Source organism: Elephantulus edwardii, unplaced genomic scaffold (genome assembly GCF_000299155.1).
Source record: "Elephantulus edwardii isolate Elephantulus edwardi_28Jun2011 unplaced genomic scaffold, EleEdw1.0 scaffold00118, whole genome shotgun sequence".
NCBI lineage: Eukaryota > Metazoa > Chordata > Mammalia > Macroscelidea > Macroscelididae > Elephantulus > Elephantulus edwardii.
Window position 1 is genome coordinate 8,330,808 of NW_006399868.1, and position 20,320 is coordinate 8,351,127.

General features: G+C 45.8%; 1 protein-coding gene across 1 annotated transcript in view; it reads left to right on the forward strand.

The window, feature by feature from the left end:
• The window catches only part of DOK6 (docking protein 6), a 297,299-nt gene that overhangs the window by 244,885 nt on the left and 32,094 nt on the right, over positions 1-20,320 (forward strand). Inside the window, exon 7 of the mRNA XM_006892744.1 lies at positions 1,288-1,405. Within this exon, the coding sequence (XP_006892806.1) occupies positions 1,288-1,405 (118 nt within the window). The remainder of the gene's footprint in view (positions 1-1,287; positions 1,406-20,320) is intronic.

The window sequence follows — 20,320 nt, forward strand, 5'->3', positions numbered from 1 at the left end:
TCCCTAGTGTTCCTCCAGAAATCCTTGAAACCTGGGATTTGCTGGTTGTATTAATCACTGTGAAATCAACAAGCATAAAAAGAGCAGAAACAGCTCAGAAGTCTTCCAGTGGGGACGTATTGAATACATCTGGGGCGTAATGAGATGGCCCTTTGTATCTGTCAGGATCTGCTTGGGTAAGTAGGATTCACGCTGGGTAGTTCAATACAGGCGATTTAATAAGAGAAGTTCACTTCAAGGTAGGAAGATCAGAGACAACCGAGAGATTAGCAGAAGCAGGAAAGATCCTGCACCCGCAGCCCAGTGCCTGCCAGTCTCCGGCGTGTTGGCAGAAGGCACCAGGCGCCCAGCTCAGAGACCCGTGTCTCTCGATTACGTTCTGCACAGCCGGTGTTGTGAGTCCCCTGTTCCCACCGGTGGGGATGCTGGGGAGCGGCCCCAGGGCTGCTGCCCACCTAGGAGATTATTGCCACAAACCGGGAGGTTGCGTTGGGGGACTTCCTGATTTTATACAGCGACTGCTAGCCAGCCTGCCCCAGTTTTGTCTTGAAAGAGGACATCATCTTTCTGCTCCTGGTCAATGAGCAAATATCACTGTCCCCGCATCAGGTGAAGCTTCCACAATGCCTGACACAGAATTACTGTTGCTCGTGAGTGTGTGAGAAACTGTGAGGACGGCACAGGGTGGGACAGGGTTCACCCCTGTTGTTCATAGGATCACCCACCATGAGTTGCATTCAACTCAACAGCACTGCACAACAGGTGTCACTGTGTTGGCTTCTACTCCTAACAGCCCTCTGTGCAACAGGAGAACCCTGCCTGGTCCTGAGGGGCTCTCTTTAATATCTGATGAAATATGAATAGCCAGTGGCCTCCCCTATCTCTAGAAGAACACCCCAACATTGACATGCAATGGACAAGGATTTGTATCTTTTAAAAAGACCCTGAGATCATTCTTATCCCCAGAAAAGCAAGTAAAGTTGCTTGTAGGATACAATTGTTTATTGCCTCGTTTTCTATTGAGCAGCGTCACCTTTGGAATTAAGTTTGGATCTTACCTTCCAAACGTACCTTATTAATAAATTCTTTAAAATAGGTTGTTTAAAATAGGTTGTGTTCATTTCATATTGCTATGTCATGACTTTGTTTCTTTAAACATTATTCATACCAGGGATAGTGGTGCAGTTATCAGTAGCACGTTCTGTCATGTCACCCACATTTAATCTGCAGCACTAAAGTGGGCCTTTCCGTTTACGTGATGCGCAGCACTTGTTCTTTGCTTTCCAGCTTCAGACAAGCTTGACTGAGCCCATGACGTTATCCAAGTCCATCTCTCTGCCCCGGAGTGCGTACTGGCATCACATCACACGCCAGAACAGCGTTGGAGAGATCTACAGTTTACAAGGTAAGGGGCTCGACTCTGCCCACACCTCCACTCAAGCCCTTTCTGGGGACCGGGTGTCCCCACGAGATGCTTCCCCTTTGCAGACCTCGTTTTCCCTCCATTTCCATTATCACCTGCCATGGGCCACAGGGGGAGCCCTGAGACTGACAGTGACTCTTTTTAAAGCTCTCATTTCATGCACTAATGGTAAATATATATTCCCAAAACCTTGGTAATGTGGGCGGCAAATTCAACCTCGCTCGGGAACTGGCATGAAAATACCTCCTCAGAAGCAAAGAGTGGCTGCAGGCAGGATCTGCTTCCCGCTGTGTTTTACCGGGCATTCCTTTGTGAGCATCTGGTCTTCCTTAAAAAGATCCACTATCAGTTCAGGAAGGAGCCCTGGTGGTGCAGTGATTTCATGCTCGGCCGCCTACAGGAGAGTGGGCAGTTTGAAAACACCCTCTTCTCCTCAGGAGGAAGATGTGGTGGGCAGCCTCCCTTGACCCACTGATGCAGATTCATGGGGACCCTGCAGGACAGAGTAGAACTGCCCCCCCAGCACCTCCTAGATGTGGTCTCTGGAAGATTTGTGCTCATTCTTGGAGTGTTATCATCTGGGGTGTGCCTCCTGTTGTTATCTCTAGTATAGGTGTGGCTGTGGCACCTGTATGTGCTTACATGGTCTGCGGGCAGTTACACCAGGTGTATGTGGTTGTCTTCTCTGTGTGGAGTTGTATCACATGTGTGTTTATACCGTATGTGTGGTTATGTCCTATGCATGTGATCCTGTCATAGGTATGTGGCTGTATCGTGTGTATGTGGTTACAGTGTGTGTGTGTGTGTGTGTGTGTGTTTGTACCATGTCTATGTAGTTACACTCTATGTGTGTAGTTATGTCTTTTGTATGGGATCCTATCATATGTATATGGTTGTATGTGTGCAGTTGTACTGCATGTATGTGGTCATGTCATATTTATATATGTCTGTGGACCAATTGGCAGCATCAGGATGGATGGTGAAGAGACTGAGATTGTTCACAGCTTTAGTTTGCTTGGCTCTACAATCAAAACTCTTGGCACCAGTAGCCAGGAAACTAAAAGACGTATTGCCATTGGAAAGTCTGCTGTTAGGGACCTCTCTAAAGTACTGAAGAGCAATGGTGTCTCTCTGGAGACTAAGGTGCATCTGATACAAGCCATGGTCTTCGCAATCACTTGATATGCATCAGAGAGTTGGACAATGACCACGGAGGATAGAAGAAGAATTGATGCCTTTGAGCTGTGGTGCTAGAGAAGAGTATTGAAAATACCATGGACTGCTAGGAAAACAAACAGATTCATCCTGGAAAGGGTTAAACTGGGCGGCTCCTTGGAGGCAAGGATTCTGAGGCTCTGTCTAACATACTTTGGACATATGAGGAGTGACTGGTCCTTGGAGAAGGACATCATGCTTGGGAGGGTGGATGGACAGCGCAGGAGGGGAAGGCCCTCTATGAGGTGGATTGATTCAGTGACTGGGGTAATCAGGATGGCTGTATTGGAGACGGTGCGACTGGCACAGGACAGAACGGAGTTTAGGGCTCTTGTACATAGGGTCGCTATGAGTCGCAAGTGACTCGAAGGCACATAACAACAACAACATGGTTGTATTTGTCTGCGGTTGTATCATATGTTCATGGTTGTGTTATATGTATGAGGGAGCCCTAGCGACCTAGTGGTAAGGAGCTGTGCTGCAAACCCAAAGGCAGAAAGTTCAAATCCACCAACTGCTCCACAGTAGGAGAGTGAACAGTCTCCTCTCATGACTTACTGCCTCTGAAAACACGCTGGAGGGTCAGCTATGCATTAGCTCCAAGTCATAACAACCTTACATGCGATACGGTCGCATCGTATGTGTGTGGTTAGATCTTGTATAGGTATTTTTCTCACAGATGTGGTTAAATGTGTGTGGTTGATAAACATCATCAAGGCAGTACTGACTCTCACCGACCCCATGCACAGCGTGGCAAAATGATCCGAGCCTGGATTGTCCCCAGGATGGATTTCAGATCCGATGGTGGTAACCCATTGTGTTTTCACTGGCTGACTTTCAGGAGTAGTTCACCAGGCTTCTCTTCCTACGTCACGTGAGTTGAGTCTTGAAGCTTCACTAAAACCTCACATCACAGCAACACACACGCTTCCATCGACAGGTGGGTGGTGAATGTTTATAAGGTGCTTTCCTGGGAATTGAACCCACGTCTCCCTCATGGAAGGCAAGCATGCTACCAATGAACCATGATCCTCCCAGAAAAATCAGATTTCCTGCCATTGAGTCATGGTCCTTGTAGGACAGAGCAGAGCCGCCTCCCAGGGTTTCCTGTGCTGTGACTGCTGCAGGTGTAGACAGCCACACCTTTCTCCCATGGAGCCAGCTGGTAGATTACACCTGTCAGTCTTTCAGATACCAGCCTAATGCTAAACCCCCAGAGACACCAGACCTCCTACTGAACCACTAATGTCTCCCATGTGTCACATATGTTAGTCCATGGACAGACCATTTGATCAATGGACAGATATGTATCGATGTAAATAATACTTGTTAGTGATGCATTGACATTGTTATTTATTTTATTTTCCATTTTTTCTTTTGAGGCAATCAAATAAGCAAAAGATAAGGAGCTTTGACAGTGGCTCCTTATTGGGGCGCATGCCCTCATGGAATCACGGCAGAACAGAATTACTGAACCAAAAGAAATAGAGAGAGGACCTCATTCCCTCCAGACACCAAGGAGAAGACCAGTGTCCGCCTCTCACCCGCCTCTGACCTGAGGCCCGTGAGGGAGGGAAGTTTTTTTGGGTGGTTTTTTTTTTTCACATTTATTTCTATATTCTTTATTCTCGGATGCTAATGTAGACGTAATTTTATACGTTTGAAGTTGTATAGGTTGGGAATCACTCCTAAGTGGCACGTGTTCTAGAGTCATGAAAGCGTCCTTGGCGTGAGAACAGATCCCCTCTGATCTGTGTAGTGAGTAAACCCCTCCCCAGGTCACTGTGTCCATTGCTGTCATTCACTGCTTGAACTCTAGAGGGAGCACGTGCTCCCAATGACCTGGGTGCCAGCCTGGGGCCTCCGATGACCTGGGCACCAGCCTGGGGGCTCCGATGACCTGGGCTCCAGCCTGACCGTCTACCTGCCTCTTCATGTTTGGAGGACAGGGAGCCCCTGCCGTGTCCAGAGGGCAGCTCTGCTGGCTTTAGGAGTGTCTCAGCTGTGCGCAGACCCTGACTTCACGTCTAGCCCAGGGACTCTATCTCTCCCCTCCATCTACCGGAACCCAGGCTCGTAGCAAATTTTAGTGATGCCAGGGGGGCTGAGAATGGAACAGGAGAGGTCCCGCGGGCAGGACCGTGGGACTCTGTCCTCACCTTTGACAGTCCCTGACAAGTTCAGTCACGTGTTTTCATGTGTGTATATTTAAGACGATTAGACTTCCGCTCGAGCACTAGGAATTGTAAAGAGTCAACAAAGGAGAGAGAGCTCAGGGACATGGACTGACGTGACAGGGTTTACGCAGAGCGGGAAGTGGGAGGAGGGTGCAGGGTGAAGCCAGGTTCTGTGGGTTGTATATGCAGACGCTGTGAGTGAAAGTCAACTTGACAGCACCTGACTACGTGTGTGTGTGTGTGTGTGTGTGTGTGTGTGTGGACATTGCATACACAGACACACATGCAGACATGCTGTCTTCTGTGGCTGATCCAGCGCTGAACAACTCCCCGCTTTCATCAGGGGTGACAGGTATGCAGGTTGTTGTGGTGAGGCCCTGGAACTCTGCCACAGATGGATATTCCAGTGCAAACCCTAAACGGTCCACTGCCCTCTACTGTCGGCACGTGTGTCATTAAGCCTGCAGACTCAGCACTCCGCCCAGCTGATTACACAGAGGACACATTGTCTTCAAGGAAAGGGCCATAGCTCCAATGTCCCAGAACGACAAGTGCAAAGAGGCCATTCAGAAAGGGGGCGGCCCCTGGAAATGGCCATCCGGGGTCCATCACGGTCAAGCAGGCAAAGAATGGGCTCTGCGTCAGTCCTTTACTGCACATTCTGCCTCCAGTTCAGTGTCTGTTTACTAATAATACTGAGATTTGCTGTTTAAACATTTATCCCAAGATCTTTTCTGAATTACGTAAGTAATGAAAGCCATTTGTAGCAAATGAAAGAATACTTAGATGTATACTATAGTGAAAAGGAGCCAACGTGTATTCAACTTATCATCGCCCCAGGATTTCATTTCAGCATGTCCAGTGGAGCAGTCACAGACCTCACCCCCATGGCCATCAGGTCAGCCCCAGCGAGGACACAGCAGATGGCCCCGAGGGTCTCCGAGGCAGTACATTTTTACAGGAGTGGACGTGACTCCAACATCACCTTTCAGTCAGCAGCCCACATTTCACCCACTGCTCCACCATCGTTTCTCTCAAAGCCACGAAGAGTAGCCGGTTACACTCCACATCTTCAACAAAGCGCAAGCCAGCTGAAAGAAATGGAAAGCGTGAGTGTTTTCTGGAATTAAGATCTCTGTCTAGCGAGCCTGGTTTGTGAGCCTTGGCCACACTAACCGCCCTTCAGAAAGGTGAGCGAAGGCAGGAGATGCCTCCAGGAAGGAGGGCTTTGCACGTAAATGCCTCAGTTTTTCTCTAAAATAGACCTGATACACATGCTTAGAACCCCTCCCACCATGAAATGCTCCACAAACCTGGAAGTCATCGATAATCACCCCTCATCTGTGATCCCAGAGACATGGCCATGTAACCACAGCGCATCACCAAACCTGCTGAGGAGAGAAAGCGCCTCTTCTGCTAAACTGTGAGGCAGCAACTCATTGTGGAGCCTCAGTAACTGAGTTGTAGAGACCTGATTTGAATATTAACTCCTTGATAGATGATAGTACCATTGGCTTAATAACCTTTCCTAAGCTTCATTTGTCATATATTTTCAAAAACCATGGTATTTTCATTTGCTTCAAATGCATGTGAAAGTTGGGCAAAGGAGAAAAGACCAAAGAAGAATCAATGCCTTTGAAATCTGACTCTAGTGAAGATTATTGACTAGACCCTGGGCTGTCAAAAGCACAAACAAGTCTATCTCAGACAAGATGCAGCCAAGGTGTTCCGGGCATGTTACCAGGAGGGTGCAGGCCCTGAGAAGAACACTGTTATGGCCTTAGAAGACTTTCCAAGACCATTCTTCCTCCAGGCCCACTCTCTCCCCTAAGACTGGCTGGCTTCCCATGAGCTAGGCACAGCTACATTTGCTTTCCCATATGGTGAGGTCCAGGGGCTGAACCAGAGGTGACCCACCAGATTTCAAGCTGTTTGTTAAGTTCTGCTGACCCAGCACAAAGAAGATCTGAAGACACCTCACAGTTTGCAGTCATGCAATGGAATCCTTTTTTTAAACTCACGATGTGAAGGTAATTACTGCAAGATAAGAGATGAAGAGGTCCCAGATGTTCCACTGGGTTCGTATACTCCACCAATGTTCATGTTAACATAAGTTACTTTATTCTCTGTGACTTAAACCTGGAATTAAAAGTTCTGTTCTGGTTCCTCCATCAAGCATTCACCACCCAAATTTTCTCATGTAGTGGGTACCATATTAAGCTCTATATAAATGAAATTTTTCGCTTTTATGGAATCTCCTTTACTCTGCGTGTAAATGTAACATATATTTTATATTTATGTGTCAGTTACAGTCAATTTGACAGCACCTAACAACAGTGTGTGTGTGTGTGTGTGTGTGTGTGTGTGTGTGTGTGTGTTCCATTTGATGCAGTAGGAAATGGACATTGTATGGACTGTTAGTTCAAAGAAAACTTACTGACAGAGGCTCAACTTTTCTTGTGTCGCATTCACATAAAAGCATGCACGCGCGCGCACACACACACACACACACACACACAGAGAGTGTGGAAGAACACCCTTCACCTCATCACTGTCTCGCCACATATTGCTTCCCTCAGAAGTGCCCATAAGGCGAAGTTCTACGAATTATAAATGATATTGAAGAACTTAGAATGAAAAGTATGCACATATTTTTCTTCTTGATCTTTTCTGGTCTTTCTTAAACTTCACTTGTATCCTTGGTTTTTCTGAATGTACGCCACCCTAAGTTAGAAGTTTCATAAATTTCTTTTTCTCCATTTTTCTCTTTGGTTTTCTTTTTTCTGCCAGACAAAGGGGCTAGGATCCAGAGGCTTGATCACAACTCAGGGCTAAGAAATTTAAAAAAAAAAAAAAAAAAAGGAGAATTTAAGGAAATTAGCCTCCTCAGAAATACTAAATTTCACTTGTCAAAATTAAACTACACACAAGAGTCCACAATTAAGGTTGCATAGTGGAATGTACTTGGGGCGGCAGGAGGGGTGCGGGGGGATTGTATACCAGGGAGGAAGTGTTTCTTTTACTTTTGAAAGAGAGGAGCGAACTAGGGGGCAGGGGGAGAGGGCTGGGCGGGTAGAGAAGTACAGCAATGAATGAATGGAAATCCAAATTCTCTGTAAATGTTCATTAAAATTATTTTTAAAAATATTAAACTACAGGCAGTGTAGCTTTAAGCCTGAGAGTGGTGGGTGATGAAGCCCTGAAACCCATCACACTGCCTTGCCTCTTAATGAGAAACCAGCCCGTTGCTGCTGAGTCAGAACCAGTTCCGAGCTGACCCTCCAGCGGGTTGCCAAGACCATACGTAACACAGCAGGAGATTGTCCCTCTTTCTCCCAAGAAGCTATCATGGGAATCGAACCACCAGCGAGGTATGGTTTCTGGGTTGGTAGCTCTGCTCCCTGTGGACGAAGCCATCAGAGCTCTTGGCCCCACTAATAATGGATCTTAACGGACTGTCTTCTGATCCAGATACCCTTGTGGTTTACAATCGAAGAGTATGGTTATAGGTGCTTACATAAGAGGAAGCTTTTGTAACCAGTTGAAGCCCATTTATGCATATGTGATTGTCTGTACTTAACACAGGAGAAAGAGTATGGTATGGGGATATTCTGTGAAAGTCTGGGTTTCTAGATCACATTTGTTCTCATCCTCAAACAAAGGTAATCCAACACAATGTGAAAATCATCAAACAATAACATTGATATCATATATAAACAAAATATTGCTGAACATAATCCAAAAATAGCTGGAAACAGTACATTAACAGAGAGTTTCCAGGAGAGGCTGTGGCACCAGGAATATCATGTCTAGTGTCAGATCCATCATCTATAACGTTCTGTGAGGTTTGCTGTTGTTGTTGTTGTTGTTGTTGTTGTTGTTGTTGTTGTTGTTGTTAGGGACCATCAAGTAAAGTATGAGTCTCATAGCAACCCTGTGAACAACACATCTGAACCCTGTCTTATCTAGTGTCCTCCTCCTCATCTCTGACTTGCATCCCAGGAAAGGCTGTAGGAAGGTTGTACTCTGTCCAGGAAAGTCACTAGGAATCCAGATCAAATGGATGACAGCGAATGGATTCTTAGTTATTCACGCACAGAGACAAATACGTGCACCCAGAAAAATCAGTTCCATTATTCAAGTGTGTCTGTGTATTAATACCACTACTCCTGCTGACACACAAATTGAAGCTGGTAACAGTGACATCACAGTGTGTTCCTAATTTCATATCTGTGTGCATCTCCTGCATCTCAGAGCTGACCCCATCCTCCAAAAGGCGCAGAGACGACATTGGGAAACCAGTGCTCTCATGTGGAATAGTGACTGCATAGTCACCCAGGCTCATTTACATATCCATGGACCAACAGTAAGGAACCCTGCCAGGGAAGAGCTTGGAAGCAAACCAGAAGTCAACAGTTCAAACCTACCCAGTGGCATCACCAGAAAAAGACCTGGCCCTTTGCCTCTGGGGGATTAACTGCCTCTGAAAACTGACTAGAGAGTCAGCAACAGATTGGCTCTGACTCTATAGTACATAACAATGACAATAAGGCTTTGTAGATAGCAACAGATTGAGTAAAATTGCTGTGTGTGTGTGTTTCTTTTCAAAATTAAATTAATACATCATATACAGTATTATTTTCTTTTCAAATTCTCTGTTATATGGAGATAAAGTCTAATTATGTCACAGTTAATAGTGTTATAAAAATCTTTTGCAAAGCCCTGGTTTGTTTATTTCTCTGTTATTGACCATGTACATTATCTACAGCCCTTTACTATTACAGATAGTACTGCAGCACAAAATCAATGAGTTACTAGTTACTCCTCTGTGAAAGGGGAAGATGTATAGTCTCCTCACGTGGGGATCACAGCCCCAGAAACCCATAGGGAGTTGTTCTAAGTTGGTTACTGTTGTGGGCTGCTGAGTCGGAACCAACCTGCAGCCAACTGTCCAGGAGGTTTTCCAAGGCAGTTTAATCTCATGGGAGGGGTTTGCCCATCCTTGTCCCGTCAAGGTGGATCCGAACAGCTCAGCTCTTAGCACTAGGCCACCAGAGCTACTAATACAGCATTTGATTTCCCATAAGTAAACCCATTCCCTTTTTTTCATCTGTGTTCTCTCACCTAGTTCTATACCTTCATCTTGTAATCTCTCTACTTCTGTTACTTCTGGCCATTCTGTTCCGTTCACACTGCTCTTGACCTGGCGTGTAACAAAATTCAGTACAGAATTGTTGAATGAATGAATGAGTGAGTGGATGAACAAATCACTATAATGGTCTATGCATCTGTGTTTCCTCTAAGACTGTAAAGGGTACAGGAATAAGGACCTCATCACTCTTGTTTTCTCTAACGAAATGCATCCACCCAAGACCACAAGACAAACTATAATTGAAAAATCAATCTATTACACCTTTTCTGAATATGGAAACTGAAGGGGAAAAATATATATCACAAAAAAAAAATATCTACCTTCGGCTCCAGATTGCACCAAGTGGAGCTGATACGTTCTCATGTCTCCAGACATGACCTTGACCAAGAGCAGAGATAGTGGAATAGAATGGCCAGAAGGGGGAGGACAAGGTGAAGCGAGAAAACACCAGCAGGCTGGTCTTTCAAGAAGTTGGGCTGTAAAGAGACGCACAGAGATCAGACATGGTGGAAGAAGCACATGATCAGGTGACAATCTGCAATGTCAGTGAGTCCGCAGAGAGAAGACGCCGAAGCTACAGGAGCAGCAGCAGGTGTCATCAGTGGAGCAGGGGGACTGAGGTGGCAGGGAGTTACATGAACAGCGCTTATAAACTATAACTTAGCTTGTTAAAGAGTGACATATTTGCTCGGCTTCCACAGAAATGCTCAGGAGTGTAATGACACAGAAATACTGAAAGTAAACGGGAGCCAAAGCGGAACACATTGCTTTGGAGAAAGAGGGTCGTTATGTTTTATTATTCTAAACACAGAATTTCCAAGAACGTGATATACCTGTTCAACTCTGTACATGCAAATAAAAACAGAAATGCTAGATCCAACCAACAGGAAGCACCATTTATGTAAGAAATTGTTAAATAATAACAGTATTTACGGTTCAACAAGAAAAACTAAATGGAAAATTTGACAGTACTAGTAAGATTTAAAAAAAAAAACCAATCATACGTTTTGCAATAGTGGAGAGACCAAAAAACACTAAAGGAAAAGATCCAACAATATATAACAAGCTTAAACAAAAAGAGTTTTTGTTGCTCTTTCTTTTTTTTAAAATAAAATTTCCTTTTATGTTGGTTTGCTTATTAAGTTTATGTTCATCGTTTTACTCTACCTTCATTCACATTGTTTCATGTAGTCATTTCCATTCATTATATTTTATAAAATTAATAAACATTGAACCTTGCCCACCATTCAAATTACTGTCTTTCCAGATCCCTGCCAGACGTTTCCCATTTCCTTCACCACCCCTTGAGCAAAAAGAGCTTTAAGAAGCAGTTTATTTTTAAATAACTTTTTAAAATAAAAATTGACCCTAAAGTTGCAAATTGTCTCCAGTGCATAGAATAATTAAATAAGCTTTCCCGTGTTCTGGTGATAATGCACTAAAATACTGTCATTGGATGCCGTGAAGACAGCACCTGCCACCGGGCTCCAACAGGCAACAGCTCTGGCTCACCCCCCACACTCTGCCCCGCGTGTAAATGTACTGCTGCAGCCTCAGGGCCACCGCACCTCACAGAACGTGTTCTCTTTACATCGACTTTTCTACTTACTTCATCACATATCATTCAGAAGAAAGTTCTAGAAAACTCTTCGCATTTACAGAAATCTAGGCCATTCCGAGCTCCAAAAGTCCCCATGGACAGACAAGTCTTCCTCGCCCTCACTTGGAAGCTACCCATGTCTTCATGATGATTGTCTTCCCTGGGTGTGCAGGCAGCTTTGAAATCACCGGGAAGGCTTCGCGGCTCCTGCACCCCCACAGCTCACAGGCGTGCACAGACACCCCTGTTGCTTCCGACTCACGGTAACCCCATTGGACACCACCCGTAGTATTTCCTGGTTTGCAGTGTTTACAGAAACAGATTGCCACCTCTTCCTCCCATGAAGCCGCTGGAGAGTTTGACCCACCAACCTTTTGGAAAGCAGCCGTGTGCTCAATTACTGGGCCACCAGGGCTTCCTCCTGCACTCCAGCCCACACACCAGACGCCCTGGCATCATGCCACTGCGGCGACAGTGACCCTGTTCCGGAATAATATCATATGAAAGCCACTCTTTGCACCTGTTCTGGTTTACCTCCAGGGACTTTGTTGGGTCTGTGTACTGTGGAGTCAGAACTGACCCATAGCTGACCCTCCCCAGCTGACCCTCCTGAGGGAATCCATCGCATGGGAGAAGACGGCCCATCCAACTCCCCTAGAGCAGCTGGTGGATTTGAACCTTGTGTCTCTGTGCTTGCAGCACAGCTTCTTAACCTCTAGGCCACTGGAGCTCTCCACAAGGTTTTAGAAAATCTCTTTCATGTCCTGAGGATTGCCTGTAATGAGGGTTGTTTTTTTTTTTCTTTAATGTTTTAAAGACTAGAGTTTGGAGTTGTTTTGTTTTCCAGAAGACTGTGAGTCCCATGGTGTTTCACTTGGTACGTGCTTTTCTGCTGTGACAGTTCCCAGATGTCTTGTGGAAGCGTGGTCTTGGTACCATAAGTGATCTTCTGCCATTTGTTCAAGGGGGACTTGGACATGCAGAGTTAACCAGAGCTTGAAATAAACCAGCCATGGTTGTGTCATCAGTGTCAGTCACAGCTCTGTTGTGAGGCATCAGAAATAAATGCCGGTGATGTCATGACTGACAGGTCATCCCCCTGTGATTATGCAGAGAAGCAAAAGCTAGAATGAACATAAATTATGAAAAATACACCATAATTCCTGGAACCAAATCCATATGTTCTACAAAAGTTCTGAAATAAAATATTAAACTTCTGTGTTCGACAAGTAGACGTATCAGCTGCAGATGAAGAAGCTAGGCTAAAAATCATTTTCTAAAGGGCATCAACGGTGTTCTATAATAAGAGTCATTTAATTGAATTTTGCAGAAAAGAATTAAAGAAGCAATGAGACTAGTCTTTCTGAACAAGCCGTCAGACTTCATTACCTGGAAGTGATTCTGTTACTAACGTGGGGACATTTAAGGGACATTATGATTCCAATTTGCATGTTCTGGTTACACTGTTGCATATTATCCTTAAGCCAACTGCTTGTGCCCGCCCTCCAGATGACCAGCTAGGACCCCTGGCATGGCTCTCCCAGCTGTTTGTAAAGTGCCAAGTTTAAATGGACCATACACTGAACCATTGCTTTGATGTTGGAATCTCCACTCCATTTTCACTTGTTGTGCAACATTGAAAACTTCCACTGGGCTCCTCTCGTCCTCACTGGGATGCAAGTTGAAGCCCAATGATTTCTTCTCATCATCAGGAGCCTAACAGCGGTTACCGACTGTGACGATTCCAGTCTGATGGAGGCCGTGGTTTTTTCAATCACTTGTTGTGAATCTGAGAGCTAGACAGTGAATAAGAATGACAGGAGAATTGATGCCTTTGAGTTGTGGTGCTGGAGAAGAGCATTGGACATCCCTTGGATGGCCAAACACATATGGAACAAACACCTAAGTCTTGGAAAGGGTGCATCCAGAGTGCTCTTTGGAGGCAAGAATGATGAGGCTTCGCCTCACCTTTCAGGCATGTTGCTAAGAGGTGCTGTTCCCTGGAGAGGGACGTGATGCTAGGAAGGGTAGAGGGTCGGCAAAGGCGAGGAAGACCCTTGACCAGGTGAACTGACCTGGGACCACCACAGTGCGCTCTGGTGTGTCAGGAAGTGTGAGAATGGCACACAGGACAGGGTTCATAGTTTGCTGTAAGTCGTACTCAGCAGCATTTAACAGTGACAATGGCATGTATGTGTGTCAAGTGAGCAAACCAAAAGTATTTTAAGCCAGGTCTTAGTTTGGTCAACATTTAAATATTTAGACTGGTGGGTGGGGACAGGACCCCCTAGCCCCCGGAGCCAGTGCTCTGAATTCAGACTGGAAGCTCTTGGTCCAGTTTCCTCTCCAAAGCACTCACCATTTGCCTCTGTCTTAGATTGAGCTGGGAGCCTGACAATCTCAACAGGAAACCAAAAACCCACACCCACGCTGTGGGATCAGTTCAAGGTCATGGTGACCTTCCCTCAGGTCCAAAGACTGGAAAGCTGAGTGGGAGGAGGCTGTCCATCTTTCTCCAAGGGGCAGCTGGTGGATGTCAGCACATTAGATGCTGTACTTTAATCTCCACACAGAGGGATAAGAGGGTCACCACCAGGCATGTGTGTCTCAGGACCACCGAGTGAAGTCCTGGATGCCCCGTCACTCACCTGAACTGCGTAGTTGACACTCACAGAGTACTGAGCAGAGTCACAGCGCACAGCCACAGTTCCCTCAAAAAGCCCAAATCCACTGTTTCGACTGCTTCTGCCTCACAGCAACCCTCACAGTGGGTGTGGGAGACTGCCTGTACTTCCCCTTCGGTGCTACATTGTAACCATTGGCCACGTGAAGCCTTTGGTTAGTGTGTGACTCACCACTGTCGACACCACAGAGCGCCCACAGTCAGGCTCCCGGTGATGAGAAGTCAGTGGGCCCTGATTTGCATCCCAGTGACGAAGAGAAGGACTCAGTGGAAGCTTGCAATGTTGTGCAACAAAGGAAAATAAAAGAGGCGGCGGAGATTGGGCATCCAAGCAGTGGTTCAGCATATGATCCATTTAAACATGGATCTTCTAAACAGCTGGAAGAGCCGTGTCAGGACTGCCAGCTTGTCATGCAGAAGCCTGGCACAAGCAGTTGGCATGAAGGCAGTGTGAAGCAGTGGAATAGAAATGTGTAAATTGGAATCATAATGCTTCCGCAGTGTCCCCGAGTTAGTAACAGCATCACTGGCAGGGAATGCAGACTGCCTGCCTAGTCGGAAACAGCCCTCCTATGCTTCTTTTCTGTGCCCCGATCTGTTGGTCAGCCTCGTCGTGCTGCCCTGTTGTCACTTCAGCTCTGCCAGCTCTTTAAACTATGGCCATGCTTTCCCCTAGCTCCTTAAACCATGGACATGCTTTCCTCCAGGTCCTTAGACCACGGGCATGCTTTCCTCCAACTCTTTAAGCCATGGACATGGTTTCATCCAGGTCCTTAAACCATGAACATGCTTTTCCCCAGCTCCTTAACCATGGACATGCTTTCCTCCAGGTCCCTAGACCATGGACATCCTTTCCTCCTGATAAAGAAGTACAGAAATAAATCATGTGACTCATCATAACTCAACGTTCCCATCAACTTATTCCAATAAGGACAGCTTCCGATAAGCCTTTGCGTAAAGGGTGAAATTAGTGAAGTTTCTTGCCGTTCTCTGAAGATAAATAATTACCTTTGCACTCACCTTTTGTAAACCTTTCCACTGTCGAATGAAATCACTAAAACCATACATTTAGGCTGTAAATCTGATCATCAAAATCTAAGAGCATATAGTAATAGAAATTAGTAATTTTCACTTCTAGAATTATGAACATAATACATGACTTGATGGCAGCCACCAACAATTCTGAACAACCTATTTCACGAACTCATCTATGGACTTCATGCAAGTTCTTATGTGCTCAGTTATTATAAAACATTGAAACATTTATCTATGCACATGCATGTATGCCTACAGCTATAAACCGTCTGACCTTACAAATCGACTCTATGTCTCTAAACAGATTCTCTCTCGTCTACTTTCATTCCTTCCATCACAAAAGTGTTTCCATGAGTTTGGTACAGCTCTCTAAAGTTTCACAAAATATTTATGTCCTAATAAGTGCTCGCTCGGGTGACCATTTACTTGGTGAGGTATATGTGCTTGCAGGTATACATGAAAGAGAAAAAGACCAACATCATTCCAGTCAAAAGCAAAGTGAGACTTGAACTTCCTAGGTTGTATTCTGTAATAACTGGGCAAAAGTGATAAAATCACTGTTTTTGTTTTAGGAATACACATGCATTTTCTATTGTAGTAGTCAAAGTGTAAATGAGTATATGGAATTGTGGATTTTGCCAAAAATAACAGCCAGAAACACTGTTTATACTGTGGCAATATTTCACTTTTAAAAATCCCATCAATGCACTAACAGCATCCAACCTAGTTTAAATACTTGCAGAAATTCGCTCAGGCTACGCACAGGGATTTTGGCTGCAAGTATTTGAACCTCATGTGCAGCGCAAATCCCTAGACACTTTCTCCTTACCTGGGATACGGAGCAGGTGCTCCTCCACTGGGCTCCCTGCAGGAAGGAAGGTTCATGGGGCGAGAGCACAGCCGGACTCTGAAGGGGAGTTCCGCATGGCAGACCCAGAGCCCCTTCTCTTTCTGTAGATTTCATGTGATGGCGACGGTGGTGGCTCTGCTGTCGTCATCAAGCCTGTTTCAACTCCTGGCATCCTCACGTGGCAGAGTACAACTTCATTACCGGGTCTCTGTCTTGAAGAAGTACAACTGGCCCACTTCTTAGAAGCTGCTTGAGTTTGGCCAAGTTACCACGAGGCACTGGTCTCTGGAAAGAGATAACATGTTTAGAAAAATAAAGGGTCAGCACAAAAGAGGAAGCCCTCAGTGATACAGTGCCTCCCACAGCAGGTCACATACAGCAAGACTGACGAGGACGGCACCAGCCCCTGAGCACTGTTTGATTATGTGTGCTGCACATACAGTTCCGCGGACTCAAGGGCATCCAACAACCGTCCTTACAGACAAGTCTCTGTGAAGCATCTGGGAGAGTTAGGTTAGGAGCACAACATTGAACCATTTAGCCGCCGGGTCTCCTTGAAAAGCTTCACTGACTCCCTGTTGTTATCAAGTGCTGTCAATTCCTGAACAGTCATAGCGCCCCTATGAACAGCCAACCAGACCCCTACCCAATCCTTTGCCATCCTCATCATCTCAGACACACTGGAGCCCCTGTGGTTCAAATCCACCAGCTGCTCCTATGGAGAAAGATGAACACTTTCCTCCCATGCAGTTTACAGCCTCTGAAAACCCAGTGGAGGGTTAGCGCTGAGTAAGTTCAGACTTGACGATACAAAATAGCAACAACTTTCAAGTGTATGCTGAACAAGAAATATGAGAAGCAAGGCTATGTGACGGACAGCCTCAGGTCTGGAGGAAGACTCAGCAGCAATCCCTGATACAAACTCTGCGTGTTAGCCGGAGCAGCCAGTCCCTGGGAAAGGCCAGCATTCCTGTAAAATGAGAAGGTCAGCACAGAAGAGGGGGACCCTGGATGGGAGAGACGGGCGCAGTGACTGCAGCAGCCAGCTTGAGCACCGCGGGGGTGACAGGGACACCTGAGGATTGGGGTGGGGGGGTCATGCTGTTGCACATAGTGTCACGGTAGGGGGAGCCCCCTCCAGAGCTCTTGATAGCAGCGCAGGTTGCTGTGCGGTAATGCAGTGTTCCGTCAGGTGTGAAACAGATCCCACCATTGCATCATGTCCCTTCAACCACCTTGTACTGTTCAATTGCAAACAGCTCTTTTGAAACAAAAATACATCTCAGCTGGGTTTCTTCAAGTCTCCACTTTTTTGTCATTTATGTGGTCCACACTGTCTCCCTAGGTGAGGTTTGTAAATGCCATTATCCAAAGAAATGATTGGCTGTCTTCTAACTCAGAGCTAATCTCTAAATGTGTCCTCTACAAAATCTGACTTAACGGAATCAAAAATAAGTAACACGGTCTCCTTTAGTTCTAATACCTAAATTAGACCCACTGAATTAGATTCTCTGATAACAACAATTTGGGTGCGAAAATTGTGTTTCATCTTAACTCTTTGATTGTAAAATTATGCTACATCATCTGGTTTATAGTGTATTATGGTATAATTTGCATATGTTTAGAAGAAATCGTCATCATTTTGAACATAAATCTCACCCTCAGTCCCGTTTCTATGTTGTGCAGCTTTGGGCCATCTCTTCGGTAAAGTTCACTTGTGTTTGGCTGCTGAGATGCTGTGATGCCCGAGAATCCCTGGTTTTCAGTCTGTTCTCCTTTACCAACACCCCTTTTCTCTGAATGTTTGCTCCAGTCCTGCTACAGGTCTGGGAAACCAGAAAGCCAAGAGTATTTTCATTCTGTGTTAAAACCCTTGAGAAGCAGCGTGATGAGAAGTACAAGGATTATATAGTGTTGTTTTTGTTCTTAAGTGCCGTCAAGTGGCCTGCAACTCCTAGTGACCCTACATACAACAGCCCTAAACCCTACTCTATCTTCTGCCAGTCTTATTGTCTCTGACACACCTATCCCCATTACCCCAGTCACCGAATCAATCCATCTCATCGAGGGTCTTCCTCTCCTGCACTGTCCCTCCACCCTGCCAGGCATGTTGTCCTTTTCCAAGGACTGGCCCCTGCCTTGCAACATGTCCCAAGTAGGTCAAATGAAGCTTCAGAATCCTTGCCTCCAAGGAGCAGCCTGGTCTTACGCTCTCTAGGGCAAACCTGTTTGCTCTTCTAGCAGTCCATGATATATCCAGTACTCTTCTCCAGCACCACAGCTCAAAGGCATCAACTCTCCTGTCATTGCTAGTCACTGTCCAACTTTCTGATGCATAGCAAATAATTGCAAAGATTATAGCCCAGATCCGCAGCACCTAAATCTCCAGACTGACATCATTGCTCTTCAGTACTTTGGCGAGGTCTCTGGCAGCTGACTTTCCCAATGCAATTTGTCTTTTCATTTCCTGGCTGCTAGTACCAAGAGTGTTGATTGTGGGGTTTAAATTCTGTTGGTGTGTGTGATCTTGTCTCCATGATGCTACATTCTTGCTTTTATACAACGAGGGCATAGCATGCTTCTCCGTTGCATTCATTTACCTTTTTCTCCAATGCTGTATACTGTGCCTACAACCACCACGTCAGAATTTTGAACTAATGCACTCTACTTTGATCCTTCCTAAGAATTTGCGTTTCCACCCTAATATAGGAATCAGAACCCACATTTTAACGAAGTTACAGTGTAACAAAATGCCATCAAAACAAATGTATACATTTAACAAGATCCCCAGTGGTTGGTTATTTCTTTGTATACAAACAAGCACATAGACATATACATAGACAAATACAACACACACAAACACACTTCCATAGTCACCCTGGTGGCACAAGGGTTAGGAGCTCATCTGCTAGACAAAAAGTTTGTGGTTCAAACCCACCAGTGGTTGGAAATAATATGGGATTTGCCTTCGTAAAGATTATAGGCAGGAAAATCCCAGGAGACAGCTCTGCTCTGTGACAGGGTGTTGCACTGAGTTGAAATAAACTACATCTAACAACAACAACGACACACACAGAGTGAGGGGTAGAGAGAGGGGGGAAGAGGCCTACCTCACTTTATTGTGTTTCACAAATATTGCCATTTTACAAGCCAAAGCTTTGTGGCAGCCCTGCCCGAGCGCTTTAATAGGTGCCCTTTTTTTTCCACAGCATATGCTCACCTCTGTGTTGCATTTGGGTTGTTCCCACAGTGTTTCAGACTTGTTCAAATGCCATTGCACACTTACGGGCTAGTGCAGTGGGAGCAGATCTTCCCCATGTGTCACAAATTCATGTGACTCGCTTTATGTGCTCCTTGCTTTGTTCTAGAACAGCATCCTGTCTGTCTCTGAGGGCTGCCTGTGCATGTTCTTCAGTGTTTGAGGAGCTCACTAATAGAAAAGGCAGCACACTAACAGCATCATTTGGGGCTGTAAAATCCAAGGTGACCCCTTCTCTAGCTCAGGTGATGCTCTGACACCCAGGCAGCTCGTCCTGTTGCACAGACTGAGGTTTAGCTCTGAGATTTCTGGCCAAGAAACCTGAGTAACACTGATGCTCATCTCTGTGTACATCATCCCTGTGGGCAGGAAGGGCTGCTCCCTGGACAAGGACATCATGCTTGGTAAACAGAGGTCAGCAAAAGAGAGGAAGACCTTCGACAAGATGGGCTGACATAATAGCTGCAGAAATGGGTTTCAGCAAGAAGAGATTGTGAGCCTGGCACCGGCTCAGGCCAGGCAAGCTTGCTTTTTTGTACATAAGATGCTATGAGTTGGATCTGGTTCAGTAACAATATCAACATCCTCAAGAGTCCGCATTCAGGTGGGGCCGGAGAGCACTCCGGGTTCTGTCATTAACTCTGTGCAGACCTGGGCATGTTGGCTGTCCTCTCTGAGCCGAGAGTCCTCACGAGAAGGCCACCCCAGGGGACGTGGGCCATCTCAGTTTCAACATACTTGTGGCTGTTGTTGTCAACTCAGGTCCCTCTCAGCTCTCAGTGACCCTGTCAACAAGCATAGGCTGCCCCATGGGGTTTCCAAGGTGGGGCTCTTCTCCTAGGATTAGGGTATCTGTCTCCTTCATTCAGATCAACCTTTGTGAAGGTTGTGGAAGTCCTCAGTCCCTTAAAGCATGTGATAGAGAC